The sequence below is a fragment of the Leuresthes tenuis genome, unplaced genomic scaffold (assembly GCF_036924035.1).
Source record: "Leuresthes tenuis unplaced genomic scaffold, fLeuTen1.0.hap1 SCAF_12, whole genome shotgun sequence".
NCBI classification, from domain to species: Eukaryota; Metazoa; Chordata; class Actinopteri; order Atheriniformes; family Atherinopsidae; genus Leuresthes; species Leuresthes tenuis.
Genome location: NW_027325366.1, coordinates 24551734 through 24571292, shown reverse-complemented (window position 1 = coordinate 24571292; position 19559 = coordinate 24551734). Strand labels below are relative to the sequence as shown.

General features: G+C 39.3%; 1 protein-coding gene across 9 annotated transcripts in view; it reads left to right on the top strand.

Moving 5' to 3' along the window:
- Positions 1-19559, top strand: part of map2 (microtubule-associated protein 2) — a 98448-nt gene that overhangs the window by 57239 nt on the left and 21650 nt on the right. For 5 of the 9 annotated variants that reach the window (XM_072397225.1, XM_072397224.1, XM_072397227.1 and 2 more), the window contains 5 exons: positions 5103-5367; positions 13263-13352; positions 14327-14401; positions 16312-16527; positions 18541-18831. In XM_072397225.1, coding sequence (XP_072253326.1) covers positions 5157-5367; positions 13263-13352; positions 14327-14401; positions 16312-16527; positions 18541-18831 — 883 coding nt within the window. In that variant the 5' untranslated portion in view covers positions 5103-5156. Of the gene's footprint in view, positions 1-5102; positions 5368-10650; positions 10730-13262; positions 13353-14326; positions 14402-16311; positions 16528-18540; positions 18832-19559 lie in introns of those variants that run through there. The other 4 variants (XM_072397228.1, XM_072397229.1, XM_072397230.1 and 1 more) reach the window with 4 other exon arrangements.

Here is a 19559-nt window from a genome sequence, read left to right as displayed (position 1 = left end):
TCATTTTCATGACCCATTCAACCTTCCCTGATTGAAAAACCTATTTACTGAGTAACAGATTTTACTCAGACAGAGTTGGAGGAAATAAAGCTCACTGAGTACCTCAATCTCCCCCAACACACATTAGCAGCTATAGAAGACTGTTAGAGTTTTTTCATACACTAAAGAGCAGTAATTGTAGATTATACCTCTGCTGTACATAGTGCCTGTATGTGTTGCATAGCAACTGCTCTGATTGATCACATTTTTGGGTTATAAATTTATCATACAAGTCAGACAGCCCCCTTTAGTGGTGCTGTTTTGCTACTTTAGGAGAATGTTACCTTATAGTGAGATACGTGTACCCATTATTTTATTACACTACCTATTTTATACCTTTTAGAAGTTCTTAAACAAAGGCAGATGGATGGATGTAGTTGTGAAAAAAGGCATGTCCCCCCCCCAAAAAAACTTCTCACACATACAGGCAGGTGACAAAGGAAGAAATATGCTGAAAAAAATAGTAATGAATATAACCCTGGTTCTCTGATAAGCAAGAGTGAGTATCTCATGAAATCACACAGGAGACATGAAATAAGTGCTATTTCAAATGCTTTTATAATGGGAGGGGGTATAGTACTTACTTTTCATCTGATGTGTTCACTGGTTTTCTTCACCATAACATAATTACCGATGGCTTCATGTTATTTTTTATCTGCTCTAACTTGTCAACCACTTGAAAAATGAAACAAATCTATTCATACTAATTCATCAGAAACGTGGCATTTAATCTTTTATTTTGATAAAAAAATTTTTTTTTTTTTTGCTGTCCTCATTTAACATAATGCAACATAAAATAGGATGGTTATCAGTGAGACAACAAAAAGCTCAAAAATATAGATAATGATCTACAATATAAAAATACTGTTAAGGCCCCTGAAACACAAAGCTGACAACTGGCTGTCTGAAACATTTGGAGCATCTGTGAGTATGAGTATGCCTCTCTTGTTTTTCTGATGCGTTACAAATCGTCGCATATCTGCGCTGTCACACGCCATCAGTTTTTCTGTTCAGCCGATTCAGCCTGTTCAGACCATATCGCTTCTACTATTGAGATAGATCGTTCTGATCGGATGATTTGCGCAGCTGTAAAATCCATCATTTCACCCACTTAATTCTCTTTCTTCTTAGTTTTTATATCTGCTTCTTCCTATATTTTTCCACAACCAACAGGCTAATTGTTGCCAACGCTGCCTCCGTAACAAAGTCTTTGCGAGCCATATCCTTGTAGAATGCACAAACTTCTTAGGTGAGCATTGGAAAATGGTGTGATAGTAAGCAAATGTTGCTCTGTCCTTGTATGTTTTTTTTTTCTCTACTTGGTCCTTCGGTTTCTCTTTCTGAATACTGTAAACACAGTTGTGCCCCCCACTGCACTGGTATTTCGTTTTGTGAAGGCATAAATCCTGGCTGGCAGTTGGACTTAGTCTTTGTGGTGTGTTCAATTAACGCTTTTTTTTTTTTTCTTTTCTTTTCTTTTTTTACTCACTGGGTGCCAATGCGAGCAGACCCAGCTTGGGGTACATTTGTAATCACTGGTTCTTAATATCAGTTTGGTGCCTTTACACATTAAAGGGTTGCAAGTTACCACTTTATATCAACTCCATTCTCCCCTGCCACAGAGAGCATGACAATCAGCATCAACCAACACCCCCACATGGCAGCGTACCAAGGATTTTTGCCAGTTACACAGACCCTCTATCTAATGAGTCACCCAGAATCCAAATCATATTTCCATCTCGCATGTTGTTATTATTTGGTGGCTTATCCTTTGAAGTAGTTGGTTGCATTACAGCCTTTGCTCTAGCTGTTTTGTGTCAGGTTTTAACCCAGAAAATGGAGTGGGTGCATTTATACAAGAGTGAACCCATAAATATACAGCAGCCCATACACTAATCATATTATGTACTGCTCAACTGGCCACCACTCACACCCTGAGCCTGGCCACCAGTCACAGTGATGTTACGGGGTCTGGAAATCAGCCACAGAGCTCAAAGTGACCTTCATCACCAGACAGACAGCACGTAGACACAGCATCAGGACAGCAGCCTTACTTTTATATTTTATGGCCTTTCTAATACTGGGAGTGCTCTTCCAAGGAGGCTTGAAAAGGGACACTGTCCTCTCAGGCAGAAACGGAGGGCATTTTCGTATAGCTGTCACTGAGATGCTGTGTTGTGTGAGTCTCTCTGAAAATTTCATGCACTGTTCTGAATATAGTACAGTTGCCTCACAGCAAGGTGGATCATTGCTTGAATCTCAGGTGTGACCTTTAGGTGTAGAGTTTGAATGTTCTCCCCATGCTTTTGTGGATTTCCCTATGGGTACTCCAGCTTCCTCCCATCATTCAAAAACATACATGTTACATTAGTTGGTGATTCTGAAGTGACCATAGGAGTGAGTTTGAGTGTGCATGGTTGTTTGTCTCTGTGTCTCCAGCCCCACCCGACTGCAACCCTGAACTGTATAAAGCAGGTGTGGAAAATAGATGGATGGATGTCCAGAGTTGAGCTCTTTTGACATTAAACCCTTTTTCTGCACAATCCTAATTAAACATTAGTTTGTGCTGGGTTAAAGATTTAGCTCAGCCAAAATACTGTTGCTCAAGATGAGGAGAAACTCTGACTTCCCAGATAGACAAAAAACAGAGACAGATGGGACGAGGGAGACCAGGAGCAAAGAAGCACCAGAAGCCTCAGACACAACCTTCAATGTGTGTTGTGGTGGATAAAGTGGAGGTCAGTCACTCTTAGGGACTCCAGGAAGAATGCATATGCATATCACAACAGAGCGTTAATGTAGAAGTAAATGAAAGTAAAGTAAACATAAAACTAACAACACGAAACATGTCATACTGCAAAAGTATTCTTATAGACATTCATGGTTCCCAGAGGATAAAACCTACTCATTTTGAAGATCATCTAGCGTCACCGGCAGTGAAATATCTTATAAAGTTTTAATTGGCATCCGTGAATGTAACTGCATACTGTTGTTTCCCACAGTAATTCCCCACGTGTTTGCTGAATGTCTTTACAGAGCGCTTTCTGAAAGGATCGGAGATCGCAGGTGTTCAGCTTTGGCTTGCACACTTGTCCTTTATGCACTGACATTTCTCCAAATTGTTTAAATTAAAATTAGATGATATGCGCTCTAGAGGGAGAAATACGCACATCCGTTCCAAACGTTCTTTGAGGAACAGAGTTTTTAAACAGCTCAATGATTTTCTCACACATTTGTCAACAAACTGGAAATCCTCCCCCCATCTTTAATCCTTAAAGTCTAAGCCTGTCATGGATACTGCTTTTCAACATCTTTATATTTACATTTTAGCTAGCACTGAATATCCCCAGTGCCAACTATTTTAAGAAGGTCTTATAGGTCTGAAATTCAAAATTGTATGAATATTAACAAATGAATTTAGGATGAAAAGAAAAAACTATGAACCTGACTTAAAACTGTCTGCAGTAAAATAATCTTACAAATCACTGCCTTGTTTTTTTTTGTTGTTTGTTTTTGTGGGATTTTCTGATTTGGGATTTTACTGTTAATTTTTTCCAACTGTAGCTTTCTCCAACTAAAAAAAATGTTGCTTATTGTTAAATGCATATTTGTAATCCTACTTGCATTTATATTACTCATTAACACATATACATATATTGTATTGTACATACAGTATATTGAAATATTTCTTTTCGTTCTTTCTACTTATGACATCTTAGTATTCCCCTGATTGTTTTTTGTATTCTGCTGTTTTCTCTTTAGGCTGAATTCTGTTGCAGACAGTAAAATTGGATGTTCTGTGGGTGCAGTGAGTAGTGCTCACTTGAGCAGTGCCTCAGACTGCAGTAATTGGCTCTTGTTTTCTCCATTGGACTTCCCCATAGTCACGGGATCTCTGTGGACTGCAGAGCCAAATGACAAATTGCTCCTTCACACACCTTTATGCACAACACGGGTTGCTCTCCACAGCCAGTGCTCAAGGTGCTGCCATCTACCACCTCTAAATGCCACCACTAAGCCCTTTGTTTAGCTCAGCCTCTGTCTTTTTACAGTTAGACTGCAGGAAATTGAGTGTGTTTTTACTGTTAATGTGAAACTATCTCAGATAATCCTTAAGATAGTAGAACAACATACAGGAACTAAATTATGGTTATAGAATAGTCAAAACTCGTTGTCTGACTACCTCAGTTATCATTGCAAGAGCAACTGAGCATAAGTAAAGCACCTCACAATTACTACTTAATTCATTTGTCAGAATTTGTTATGTCACCTGCTCAATATTGTACATGAGGCCACTGAATCTTCCTGCCTATCCTTGCCACAGGTGATTGTATGGGCTCAACAGTTTTTCCACCTTCTGCTTTAGCTCTTCTCCGACTTAATAGTCTGCATTCAGCATGGGATTTCACAGAAATGCAAGCCCCTGTGTGTTTATGTATGATGCACTTGAAATTTGTTTTGTCCAGAACACATTATCCTTCGAGTATATGCAACATATGTGTCTGGAATATTTGCCATTGGATTTTCAGGTAATAGTGCCACAGCAGTTACCTTATTCAATTTGTCGAAGACTTGTTTGGATTTTAGGTGATTGATCAGAGTCTTTTAATCCTTTAATCCCCTCAACCCTGAGTGAATCACAAAAACCCAAGGACTGCTCTCTTAATTTTCAACCAGTTGTGATTTCCACAACTGGTTCTATGAGTCATTACACAAGCACACACACAAATCAATAGGGTTTTATACAGTGCTTGTCATCTGCCTGCCAACATCCAAGGATAGTGATTCACTACCTACACGCAAACTCACTGTAGCACAGGTGTACTTGGAGAATTGTTAACAGTGAAGCTCAGTGAAGCTGCAGCAGGGGATTAGGACTAACAAAAAGAGATTTGTGAATATGACTGATGCAGCATCTCCGAGAGCCTCCTCTGGTCTGTGCACTGTTCATTTCCCTTTATGTAACATTGCTAACATTGCAGTTTATAACACAGACTTGCTGAGTTTTGATCATGACTCGTCTTCTCACCTCCATCCCCAATTTCCTCCTGTCTCTTTCTCAGAAGTCGAAACCCCATCCTTTTTCCTAACCTCCTCAATTGCTTGCTAACATCAGCATGGCAGATGGTCGACAGCCAGAAGATGGTACGCCCCAGTGGGACCCATCAGGGGGACAGGAGCCTGGTGGAACCCATGGAGCCAATGGCTACTCTGCTTCAGCCTTCAGAACCTGTCAGCCTGGTGGAACCCACATGGCAACAGCGCCTTACACTGCTAGGGAGAACGGCTTTAACGGGGAGCTAACTGGAGCTCATGCTATAACTGCAGGTAGTATGGCCTTAATTTTTCCTCCTTTAACTGTCATCAGATGAATTTATTTCTACTTACAGATAGATTGAACCATGACAGATAACGTTATGCAATGTGAGCACTTTTTGTAAGTGATGACTGTGTTGGGTGAAATAAATTTATTATACAGTAAATCACCCTGAAATATAGAGATGCCAAAGGTTTTACTTTTTATGCCATACTTTTGATTTAGTATGAAAAAGTATTTTTGACAGACATCTCACAATTTTGTCAAAGAGAAAGATGTAAAGGTGAATAATTTCACTCTCATGTTTGCCTTCATATATTGCTTTATGAAAGAAACTCTACTATTTTTGCTGTCATGTAGAGTGTATTAATCTAGGTCATAATATGCAAGACCAAAACACCATGATGCTTATTTCTCGGAGTGTGCAAAGTTTTATGGCTTTTCGGCAAAAACAACAGATGTGTTGTGTCTCCATCACACTTACGGCAAGTGTCCCCATCTCAACTAGATCCTGTCCACTACAGATACAACACAGTATTATGAAAAAGCTAAACATTCACATTTAAACGACAGCTTGCACCCAGTGGACAGTCTGAATCATGACAATTTGAAAGCATCAATGACGGTTTCTGTTAGTTTTTTTGAATCAGAGACATACAAAGTGGAAATTAGGACTGTGACAATGTGTTCCGCTCAGACATGCACTCCTTTCTGTAAATTTGACAGGATCTGCAAGTGTCAGCCTTAAGTCTGAATGATCACCCTTTGTTAAAAACTCCTAAAAACCAAACCTAACCCTAGTTGTATCAGATTTGAAATGACCAGGCTGAACAACAATGATATTTCTTGAAGAAACATGGCCTCATTCCTTAAACATGGATTTATGTACCTTTCAAGCAAACAAATGCAAATATGGCATAGCACATAGACTCTCCTTCATCGTTTTGGGTATGTCTGGCTAAAGCTGTCAGGTGCATTATTTAAAAACAGGCTTATGTTTAAATGGTGGATAATAGTAATTTCAATGGACTGATGAAAGCAACAATATTTCCTATCCCTTCTGAAAGGGATCTGAGAGTGGCCCAAATGTCTAGATAGGAAGAATCACATTGGAAGCACTGTTGAGATGCATGTGCCTGTGGCCGTTTTTGCTGATCAAGTGTCAGGTATGAGCAAGAACAACAGTGCAGCAAGTTAGATTCCTTTGCTCTCTGAATTCCTGTTTATTCATTGTCTTATCCAGTGATCTTGACAAAATGATGACACAGAAGCGACCGTGCACATGACAAATTGTATGGTCGTTTAATTTGAATGTGTATGCAAGTAGCCTTTTGTGACCTATAATATGTATGTGTTTGGATACATGAGCTCTTGCTGTGATTTTTTAACTGTGGTCTGTGTACATGTACATGTTTGTGTTTTACTATGTGATGTGGTTTTAACAGTGTTGTTAAATTTGTATCAGTATTGTGCTTGGATGGTCTCATTGAGTGTGGGTTTACCTTACTCACCAGAATCACATACTGTTATTAACAAAGCTATAATTAAAACATAAAATGCCCTTCATGCACACTCTGAAGACCAAAGCAGCAACCAATGGTACCAGTCATGTTACTATGGTTACAGCTCCCCTACAATTTTCTTTGCCTGGGCTTTTATTCTTTTTGGCTGTAGTTTGCCACAGACAAGGCCACTTAACGAGTGATGACAGGAGGCCAATTAACCTGCAATCTCCCTATTATCAGGACTTCACAGATACTAGTTTTAAAAGCAAATAACAGAATTTATGAGTTTAGCTCCTGTTGTCATTTTCATACCCTTGATGTCCATTTTCAGTGATGCTGGATTGCTCCATCCTTTTGATAAATAGATCTATCGTGTGCAGTTGCCTGTCTCTCTGTGGCCATGTGATAGCCTTGTTTTCCTGTTTCCAGCCTCTTGCCCAACAGCAGCTTGGAAAGAATAGAAATTTAGCAAACTTCCAACAACAGTTTGGGAATTGGACTTGATACTTGGCCCATACCGTAATAGTTCAGACAAAAAGTTTATTCTTACAAGATTTAGCATTTTTTTCTCTCACAGTTCAGCCCTGGGGCAAACCATTCTGGCCATTGTATCCCTGTCATCAGACACATTTACTTTTGATTGAGATTAATCTGACAGATATAGTTGTTTGTTGTTTGTTTCAAAGCAGACTACAGATTGATCCAATCTCCACCATTTTCTAAAGGAAGAACATTTGGAATTTTCCTGCATATAAAGATAATTCGATGCAAATGTAATAGATTTTGCTTAGTGGTAAAGTCGTCATGTTAAGTGAATTACATTTACATTTTTATTATTACCTTATGAAATGCACATTTCTCACTGGGCCTTATCTGCTAGTAATATGTTTAGCTAATAGTATTTTTCTCATAATTGTGAAGAATAAGAACAACATGTATCAGTGGTGTGTGGTTAGCATCATTGCCTCACTGCAAAGGGGTTCCTGGTTTCGGTTTGATGGACTAGTGACCTGTCCAGGGTGTCCCATGCCTCTTCTCCAATTGCAGCTGGGATAGGATTGGATTAAGCAGGCATAGAAGATTGATGGATATTGCCATGCTGCTTGTCATATATTACTTTTGAATAGAAATTAAACCAGTGATGTCATCTTCATCTCCATTTAATCACCAGGATATGGAAGTGACTTATTCCTGTAATGACATTATTTGTAATGCAGAAATTAGGATCTGAACAAAACTGCCAACTTGTATGAAATTACAGAACCACCAGGGAGCAGACGTTAAGATGTCAAGATGTCTCAAAAATTAAATAACCAAAAGAAAGCTTTTTTTATCCCAGTTCAAGCTAACATCATTCTAAAATAGTAATTAGGATCAAACTTAATCATATTTCAAAATGAACTAAATTAATTTGTAGAATATTAAAATTTCCTCACATTCAGTATCAGCACACACTGTATCATTGCTCTAGCTTTAATCAACAAGTGATCTTTAATAATGATATTGATATTCATCCATTCATGATAATCACATGTTTACTAATACATTAATACATATGCAATCATCTGCATGAAAATCTATTGTTGTCTCAGCAGCTGTGTAAAGCTGTTGGTCTGCCGTACACCTTGCCAGCTTGCATTATTGCTCCAGAGCAGGGCGGCGTAGGGGATAAATGGGGCTGGATGGGTGTCAGAAGAACTGATGCTGGCTCTTGGTGAGCCCTCTCTCCCTGTGAAAAGCTCTTCAGACAGTCCAAGAACTGCTGAAGCACAAAATTGCCCTCTTGACTTTCCTTTGGAAGAAAGTTGAAAAGTCTGTCAGCCATGTTAGAAGTGGTCAAGAGAAAGTGTCAGAGAGGGATGAAGCAACAGAGCTGGTTAATGGAAACAGAACGAGAGTTGTTGGGGATTTGCAAGGGAGTGGTTAGCTTGCATGGCGCAAGTCTGTTGTAGACCCTCTAGCTCATCAGCCTAAATTAGCATGTTTCCCAGCAACAGAGAGTGGGTTTGCCAAATGAACCTCCACAAAACATGCCCATATGACTTTTGCTCATGCAGTCAGATTTGGCCAAAAATTACGTTAAAAGAATATACAACCTCTACTGCTCATGAATGAACTGCATATGAAGGGCAAAAATCTATCCATGATGGTACAGTCTTACAGTTTTAGTCACAAAAAGATTTTAGCCTTAACCATGATTGCTTTCAAGCTTCAACAAAGTAATGTTATTCCTTAAGTTCAATCAAGAGGTGACAAAAAGGTTTTAGGAAAGTGTTATTGTGTTTTTGTTAGAGCTTGACTCAATCTCATGTCACACAAAGGTCCACGGTTAAAAGGACAGCACTTAACTGCTCCTCCCACCTGCCATCCTCTTTATGAGGAGTTTGTGGCCTCTTAAATGAAAGATTTGAAAATTACGTCTGCTTTGATGTGGAAACACATCAATTGTATTTCTCCTCTGGTGCTTGTTGGGGTGGTGCTTTAAAGGATACTGTTATGTGATGTGGCTTTATTGTATGACAAAAAAAACAAACAACCAGAATGGAACCATGACCAAAGTATGGTCAATAAATGTAGCTTTTGTTAAAACTTTTTTAAAAGAACACAAATGTGAGTTTATTTATTTTGACAAGAAATGTAATACTTTTACTTGAATTGCAAATTTTAAGAAACAGTAAAATACAAGTTATGGAAAAATCTGCACTGATGTGTATTGCAAGCTTCCCTCTTCTATGCAAATACCTGACGACTACATTCCCCACAGCATGACTCAACCTCAGTTAAGATGAAGGTTCAGTGGTTGTGTAGTCTTGAGTTAGTACTCTGAGACAGACAGAAAGGACTGAGTTACATCTGGTGGACTAATTTCAAATGTGTTTTTGGTCTTTGAGTCATTTGCAGTTCATTGTCTTTCTGAGTCTCTATTCGCCATATGAAACATTCTTAAAAATCCATATTGAACTTTGCCAGACCCTTTTATTACTTTCTGTCTCTGGTAATTTACTATGTTATAACACCACCCTGATTGGAACAGGATGTTGTTTGCAAGAGCATGTCATTTTGTTCTCAACTTCATGAGGTGTCAGCTCGCTCAGGATTTCTGTCTGGCAATGGTGACAGAAACGTTTCTGACAGACAAGGGTTTCTCTTCTCACTTATACTAATAAATTACTGTCTGTTCTTCGCCTGTTTCAAATTTCTATGTGGATGAGAGTGCACGGGCAATGCAGTAGGACTTCATGATTAAGAGTGGTCTAATTTTGGAGGTTCTCTTCTCTTGTTCTGTACATTAGGGCAGAAATAAAGTCACCATTGTTGTTTAAAAGCTCACTGAGGTTACATATAATGTGAGGTGGCTTCACAGATGCCAGGCCTGTGACAGTAGACACACGCATTAAAGATAAAGATAAATGAACCTGCTCCCAATATGTGGCTTCTTGTGTGGCATGTGCAAGTCTCCAATTAGCCATATATATATATATATATATATATATATATATATATATATATATATATATATGGCTAATTGAGATGTAAAGAGGAAAAATGCGTGACATCATGTCAGACATCATCAGCTATTAGTGGTGGCTGTAGACAGCATTTGACAAGTTTCTTGCTGCTGAATTACAGTGTCCCAAGTTGGTGGTCCCTCAGTCTGTTGCTATGGCAACCACTTGCTTTACACATTTCGGTAGCCTGCTGGTGTCATACCAAACATCACTCCTGCTCTCTCTGTGCCCTTGCAGTCCCGCTGTGTGTGTGTGTGTGTGTGTGCGCGTTTGTGTGGCAGTGTGGATGTGCTTTCTGTTGACTCGAGGTTTCCAGTCGTGGTTTCTCTGCTCGGAGAGGGAGCGCTCTCATCTTAAAGGTAATACACATTTTACTGAAAGAGGATGTCTGTTTGTCTGTATGCTCTTGGTTTTGATTATTGATATAGAGGAAGAGATCCAGTGCAAATGTTCCGTAAATCGAAGCAGCTGTTTGAGCGAGTGCTTCATTCTGGTGTCTCAGCCAGCGACAGGCAAGCTGCTGTGTCATTTGACATCACAGATAGAAGTGCTGAAACAGCCAAACGAGGTTGTATTTTTACTTGCCACTGCTTTGTGATTGTTAATGTTTGTTTATCAGGTTTAGGATCAGTTTAATTTAATTGCTTTCATCTCTGAACCTCCTAACTAAAATTGAATAATGAAGCACATTTGTGTCATCATCACATATTTTAATCTGAGTGATACTTGCTGAGCTGCATTTTAAGACCTCACAGCTAAAAAAAAACCCCTGCAAAGGGTGCAAGTTGTCAGTTAAAATAGAGCCAGTTATTTGATCTGCACAAGAAATTATCCACAAAAATTCATGATTCTCTGTGAGCTCAGTACCTATCTACGGTAGCGCTTTCAAACATCATTTATAAGGGAAAGTGCCTGCACTGTTGTGCATTTAAGGATAACTTCTTATTTTATTCTCCAAAAAATGAAGCAAAATACTGCTTTTTTCGATTTTCCTCGAATCCTAACTGGATTAAAAAAAGGAAGACAAAAATGTTAATTAAAATCGTCATGATCCAGCTCTAAAACAGTTTTTTAGGCAGGATTATGGCCACACAGAAGGGTGGAGTGCAATGCCTACTGGGGGAGACACGGCATCATAAAATGATAACAACTGAAACATTTTGGAAGTCACACCAGGAAGACTTTGATGAGGAGTGCAAAAAAATATTTGAGTACCACATCAACAAGAGAGTAAGAAAGATGAGAACAATTCTTAGCTAGCTAATCCAATGTCAGAACGTGTAAGGAGAGGGATGTGCCAGCCAATCAACCTTCCATTCATCCATTGTATCTATATCTTTTTGCTTCTCTGAAAGAATGTGATGGGCTTTTATGGTAAAACTAATTTCAACAGCTAACCTCACTGAGACAGAGAGTTCGTGAGCACAGAGTTCAGTCTGTCTTTCTATCCTCATTCATGGTGCAAGATTGAGGACCACCTCGATCTCCTGTCATCTCAGCATTCACTGCCATGAAAGCAGAACTATTTCTTGTTCAACATCTCATATCACACTGGTTAGTTGTGTCACTGAGTGACTGATCCAGCTGCATAACTTAGCTACACTTTCACTGTACTGTGGTAGTAATAGAGTAGCATCTGTAATCTTCTAACTATAGAAGCTGACATGAGGTTGGGAATGCAGCCTCCTTTCCTTTTACCTTCAGAATACAGGAATATTTTCCCCAGAAACACAGAATAGCTGATACACATTTATTGCTTTTTTTGCTATTGCAAATGGGAAATGGCTGCTTTGAGTTGGTGAGTGGGCAGTGTTAAGTGTTCCCAGAAGAAGTGTGTATACGTGTAATTGTGTGTGTGTGTGTGTATGCCTGCCAGACTGTTTGAGTTGATGTGTGGGTGATGTTGGATTGAAAAATCTCTTGAAACAGCAGCATTGAAAGAATATACTATCCTACATACAAGCCACACAAGGCTATAACCACTGATCCAGAGCAAATCAGTGCTTTGATTAGGACCTGCTACATGAAGGTGTATAATTAAAAAATTCAGATTGGCAGATATTGTATAAATTTGCAGACTGTAATACTACTTTGACAGATTAAATGTTTTATTTTCCCTATACAGTGCTTGTACCCTTGAGTACAATCATAATACAGCTGCAATTAAAAAGCATATGTACCTTTTCCGACCATTCTTGCTCCTTGATTTTGTAGTGTGTGATATTTCGTGGTGCGGGGGGAATGTGCGGGGGTTTAGTATGAAAAGAACTTATAGTAGTTTATGCCGCAGGTTTGATTGTGTAACCATGTGTGAAATGCTGTTGCATTATTTCCATTAGTTTGAGTTTTCTGAATCTGGCATTTTAGAAAGATTAAATCATGCGTGTCATTGCAGATACAATGATTCAGGTCCTAAAGTTTGATAAAAATGGAGTAAAACAGAACAGATTTTAGGAAATTGTACGTCTCATCTCCAGCCTGCACTTTGTATAAGGATGTTGGGTTTCCATAGTAACACCTTCACAAGCCACACAAGTATTCGAGCAGTTATGGAAATAATTTTAGCCTCATCAGTTGTCATCCAGTGACTTGATTTTAAAAACAGCAATGCGTGAAAAGAATGGCAAATTAGATTGCTTTATATATACTGTATATATTAAATTCTAACATCAATATGTAGTGTGGAATTTCAAGTTCATGTATCATCCCAGAACAACTGCAGTGGTTTGATATATTTAACAGGGGCGACTGAACTTTTTTTTTTTCATTCAGTTTTGGGTATCGATTGAATTACATTTGTTGGATTTGACCTATTTAAGCCTCTCCCTTTATATTCTACTTTGATGAACATTTTTATTCACCTTGTGTGTTTGTGTGACTGTCTATTTTCAGAGCAAGTGTCTGCACGGATTGTGCAAGAGGTTACGGCAGAGGCAGTGGCAGTACTGAAGGGAGAACAGGAGACTCAACGACTGCCGTCAGGTGAGTCAGCATCACAACAAGCGCTGCCTGGTAGTAGCCATAGAAAAACATCTTCTGTCACATGGGCACATGGGGCTGGAGCCTGTCTGACCCACCTGGCACTGGATGAGGGTCAGGACACAACGCTGGCAGGTCCAAAGGCAAGTTAAAAGTCAGCAATTCACACCCAGCACCTATTCATTCTGCTGTCCAAATTTTGCACAGCTGATGCTCAGTTAGTCGCAACACGTGGCCTCGTGGAGTCACACACATCATGAAAAGACAGAATGTTTACAGAGTAAAGAGTCATCCCTGGTAGGCATAGGCTGAGCCCACTATGGCAGATACTAAGTAGAGACTGTAATAATCTTTATTGTTAAAGACTGAAAACAAACAACCTGATGCTGGAGTTGAAGTGGGCTGGGTCGGTGATGAGTCATAATAATAGTACAGCTGGATGGTCTGGTGAGCATCAACATGACAGAGCATTGATGACCTACAATACCGTTCATACAAAGAGTTTTTTAAAATCATGCTGCTGTAAGTTGACTGTGCTATGGAGGCTGAGTTGTCTACATTCATCCTCTGCTACATGTTAACAACAGGTCGTCCAGTTGAAAAAAATATCTAGGCCTGTAAGGTGCCACCCCTTGAAGTGGAAGGAGGAAAATACGATTCATATGAGCTATTTATCATTATCTTTAATTTACAGTAGGAGGCAGTAGGGGTGGTTCGATGGTGCAGCTACATGACTGTAATTCGACCGTCACCTTCATGGTCTTACGACTTCTCTCACAACTCCTGGAGTTCACATATTCTTTGAATTAAATTTGTCGTTTTGGCAGAACTCTTTTGTTAGTGTTGGTGTCACCTTGCTCTACTCGTGTATCTCCTATTTTCATACAAACGAATGGCAGTATATCCATTAAGTTTTTACCTTTTGTGATTTCTATGACTATATTCATGCCTCCTCTTCCCTCTATGCCCCTTTACAGTTGAAGATACCACCAATTTGCCTCCTTCCCCTCCCCCTTCACCTGCAGCTGAGCACTTTGGTCCTCCAGAACAAGGTAGGCCAAGAATAAAAAGACCACATTTGATAAAAAAAGAGTATGGTTTCCTTCTTTTCCTTCACTATAGCCTCTGGAGTTTTGTGATCGCCAACACATTGGTGTGTTGGTGTGATGGGGACAAACGACACATTGACACCCATTCAAGAAACCAAATCAGAGCTGCTAAAAGCAGGGACATGTTCTCCCTTCTTCTGTCATCCATTTCCTCTGAGATTCAGCTTCATCCTTTTCATCATACCCCTGGAAACGATACACTTAGTATCTTCATTATCGTCACAATTTCTCTGGAATGAAGACACACTCACATGCATGACCACTGTGTCATACCAAGCGCACTCTTTTTTATCATCCTCTTCATCCACTCCTCTAACCTCCACACCTCACTGTCTCCACACACACTAATATGAAAATTTAGATAATCCTGCAACTTCTTGTTGTTTGTCCGTTTTGTTCTCCTAAGTTTTGCATGTCTGTTGTCATGGTGTTGTGTTTTCTGGTCATTGTCTGATTTTTATTTCTTATATTTTAAAATTTTTTGGAGTATGTGGTTAAGGGCTAAAGTTCAGAGATTCATCTCCATAATTATTACAAATCCAAAGCTAAATCTATAGACCGAAACTGTGAGATGGACGTGAGATGTAAAGAGGAAAAAAGCAAATGGCAAAGACCACTTTGAATAAAAGAAATGCAACCTATGAGCATAGTTTGCCCTCTGACATTAATTATTCTTTGTCCTCCAGTTTATCAGTTAGACTAATGATGCAGTTTGGTTATTTTTCGTTGACTCTTACATTTGGTTTTCAGCAATTGTTGAACAGTGCAACTTGGAGCTCTACACTCGACAATAAAAGTGTAGGTTTAAGTCTTTGCATACCCAGGTGACAAGTTTTCTGTTTCATCCCGAGTGGAAAAAAAGGCTTAGTTGGTGTTGTATTTTTGAGTCTTTACATACTTTTGGGCAGATCCAGGGAATTGCAAAAAAAGAGGTTTATTTGTGTCGTAGCTGGCAAAACACACACTTATTCAGTCTTTCTTTGTTTTATCCAACTACTGCTGTGTTACCGTGGTTGTAACTGTTTCCTTTTAATGTTGTGTTTTTGTTTAGGTCTAGTCATTGTGGAACAAAGCCGATTTTTTTCCCTTAAATGATGCATTATGCTCATTTTGTTGGTCTCGGATAAAGGCTGGCCCCCAAAGCTTTGCTATCTTTCAGTTGCTTGTCACTGTCTAGTTGTTGTAGTCCTGTGTGTGATGTCTCTCTTATTCTCAAGTCCTCTTCATACGTGTCTCTGTCTGTCTACACTTTCCTCTTTTTGTTGCCTATTCTAATGATTTAATTTTTTTATCTTCTCAAGCCTTATGTATCCTTTCTTTGCAAAAAAAATGTCCATCTTAAAAAGTCACTTTAGGACTTTTTTTTGGTGAATATTATAATTTCTTACAACTTTAAAATCTACTGTTGGCCCCATTTAAAGTTAGACCAAGACGACAAAAGATGACATATGGAATTATTCTGGTAGTCTTTCTAAATCCTTTCCTGGTTGAGATGCTGTCATCACACAGCCTCCTTTTATTCTTTGTGCAGTTTGGTCCTGCCTTTAAAGTGATGCCAACAAGCACATAAATGGGGTGCTGTTGAATGGTTTATAATTTCAGTTAAATAGATGAAAATTACATGAAGTTATGCAGGCAAACATTGTACTACCAACCTACAGAAGAAATTCCCCCACAAAAAAACAAACCTAAATTTGAAAACTTTAAGATGGTTGGTTTTTTTTGCCAGTTTTCCCATTTTTTTTCATTGTTCTCTTTTTCTTTACCTTTTCCTTCCTTCTCGCTGTCTCTCTTTTAGTCCGTGTGTCGAGATTTCCCTGCAGTTCTTCTCCTTGTGTCTGTCTTGTTTGTAGATGTAGGGGATGAGGAGGAGGCGGGCCCTCTCCGTCGCTTCCAAAATTCTCGGGAGAGGTGCAAGTTCCTCGCCCCCTCCATCTCAGTTTCCGTGCCCGAGGACGACCCCTACCACTCCGACGAGGAGTACTATGAGCACCCATTGTTCAGCCCAGAGTGGACGCACTCGGGCGCTCGCCCCACAGGGCATGCCGTGGCCTTTAGACAGATTGAAGGTGAACCGCGCATGGTTCCTCTTTGCCATTTCTCCCCTCATCTCCTCTTTCTTTCTTTCCTTCTGTGATTTGACCTCCTCGCTTCATCCCTCCTTCCTTTTGTCCCTCCGTCTCTCCGTCCGTCCATTCGTCTCTTCGTCTGTCTTTGCGTGAGGTTTGTTTGTCCTTGTGATGTGTGTCTACTCAAAATTTGACGTGCTTATTTAACAGCCATATTTCTTACTCTCATTCATTTTCACTGAAAGCCATTGCTACCTGTGGTTGCCATGCCGTTAACTCAAGTGCATAGCAGTGATGTCTCAAAGATACAGCAGTGGGTTTTTTGTGGCTCCGTCAGTGAATCTCCTCATCAGTAAGACCACGTGGCCCACAAGGCTGACTTTTGGGACATGAATTAAGATCCATTACTCTCATAAATGTCTCAGAGACACTGTGCATGACCTTTATGCACAAGATTCCTCTTTGCCAGTCATCTCCCATACTTATTAATTTAGTTAATTCCTCAAGATTATCACTTTTCTTTTACCATGCTGTACTGTGTCAGTTCCTCTCCACACATCAGTCCCTACTCTAACACTCTCACTGTGGCAACAAGGAAGACTTTCAGCTCCAATGCACACAAAACGTCTTGTTTCTAGTCTCTAGTCTCTAGTCTCATTCCAGTTTTGACGATACTAGTCCATCATCAGTGTCTCTATGAATAACCATATACCAGCAATTAAGTGTTTATAACAAGCTTAAGAAAGTCTCACTCAACAGAAAATCACAGTCCGATAAATCTTCATTTTTTGAATATAGTAACTATTTAAACCTTTCACTGTGATGTTTTAGAGCATGAGAAGATTTTTAGAAGATTTTTTGGTCTTGAACATATGAAAGAGGTGAAGTCATCTGATCAAACTGATCAAAATGTTGTAAGAAACTAAGTTATTTTGTGACACTTTCTCTATTACAACCATAATGAAAATGTATGATTATTATACAAAATAGTTGCAAAGTTCACTTTTTAATTATTATAAGTGTTGCACTCTTTAATTTGGTTTTTATATTGACTTTGTGAGCTTGACATCAGTAACATGAGCAGATCAGTAACAGTAACTCTCTGTAGCTATAATAATGCCATTATTAAGTCATTCTGGAGCGAATAAGCAGTGTTAACAGAAACTTTTTTCCTCTTTTTGTTGTGTTAATCAGCTTATTTGAATGACACAATTGCACAAATTGAATGTAAATTCCCCAGCATCAACACCTTAAACTGTGAAATCAATGTTTTTCCCAAGTGAATATACCAGCTTGCTCCAGTTCTGTATGAATAAATGCGATGATTAGTTTGGATGCACAGCTAAGCTGGATACCCTATTTCTTGTCAATTCTTTTAAAAATTAGCACGGCCCCAAGTTGACCCTCATATTTAAAATATTCCTGTTGATGAAAGAAGCTCCTTTTTTCCTTTAATCATATTTCTTTAAATATATATATGTATATTATCGTACTGCACAACAACTTTATAAATACATTCTATATTTGCATTTTTAGAAAAAATCAGATTTTGTGAATGCTCTGAACAAAAATAGTCAGTTTTTGCACAGTATTAAGCCATAAAGTGTAGTTTAATTTCTGTTATAATTTTCCTTAAACTACCTCTGTCATCAATGATAGTCAGTTTGGGTTGCAGATATGTTGTGTGCAAGACAAATAGAAAGTCAAAAATTTATAATTTTGATAATGTAATATCATTCAGCGAAAGGGCAAATATGCCTTAATAGTTTGATCACAGTAAGCACTCCCAGTATCAATTTCGGACTGGAATACCTGTCACGGATTGAGAACCTCTCACTCAACAATACTCTGCACCATATATGTAATGTACCTGTATGTGTAAAGATACAAACACGTGACATCATCTGTTCACAGAGCTGAAAGTGTCCCCTCATAAGTTGTGTTCTCACATAACCCAAGTCTGTGTTGCCTGTAGTCTTAATGTGTCCCCCCTTTCACCCTGCTGTTGAGAAGAAGAGACCATGGAGGCTCTTACAGCTGAATACGAGGAGGAGGAGGTGGAAGAGGATGAGGAGGAGAGTACAGAGGCAGCAGAGTCCGAGGCTGCTCTTGATGAGCAGCAGTGGAGCGGGGAAGAGCCCGAGCTGGACAGCCCCCATGCCGAACCCTTAGATCAGGCAGAGGCCGTAGACGAGGCACAGGATATAGACCTGGTGCCGGCTGACGCAGCTAGTACTGCTACAGAAAGCTCTATGGACAGAGGGGAGGAGGAGGAAGCAGAGGGTGAGGAAGACCCAGAGACAGGTGTGTCCTGCCCTCTGCTCTCCTTGCCTGCATGTTACTGCATTGCCCACTATATTAGAAAGCAAGATGTGTTAGAAGAAGGTGAATAACATAAGCATTGTAAGTCAAGCGGAATGGCAAGTATCCCTCCCTGCGCTCTGCTGCGGCTGCAAGGCAACACAGGCTTGTTGGTGAAAAGAGCCACAATGTTGAATTGATCCTGGTTTTATTGTGTGTTGTATTTGCTTGTGTTTTCTTTTACTTGCTCTGGTTTTTGGGGCCGGCCGTTTCATGTTGGTATGATGACGTGAAGTGATGCTATACGTAACAGTGCTTTTTTTGTTTTATTTCACCAGCTTATGAGCTTACAGGTTTCTCATTTTTTTCACACAAAATGGCTTTGTGCTGGTATGCCAGTTATGTGCATTTTATATTGCCATAAATCATAGTTACTGAACATGCATTGCTCATATTATTATCATGATTCTGAATACAGATTTTGCAGGGGGTTTTGTGTTGGCTGTCTCATGTTCAGTGTGGTAAAGCCGTCAGTAGAACCATATATTTATATAAAAAAAAAGTGACTTTACAGAAAGACTACCATTGGTTTATATTTCTTGGTTATTTTTGTCATCTTTTGCTGTTGACAGAATATGGCATTTCTCTGTCATTCACAAACAAGATGCTGGTTATGTTTTTATTAAATTATGACATTATAAAATCCAATAAATCCTATCAGATCTAAGTGA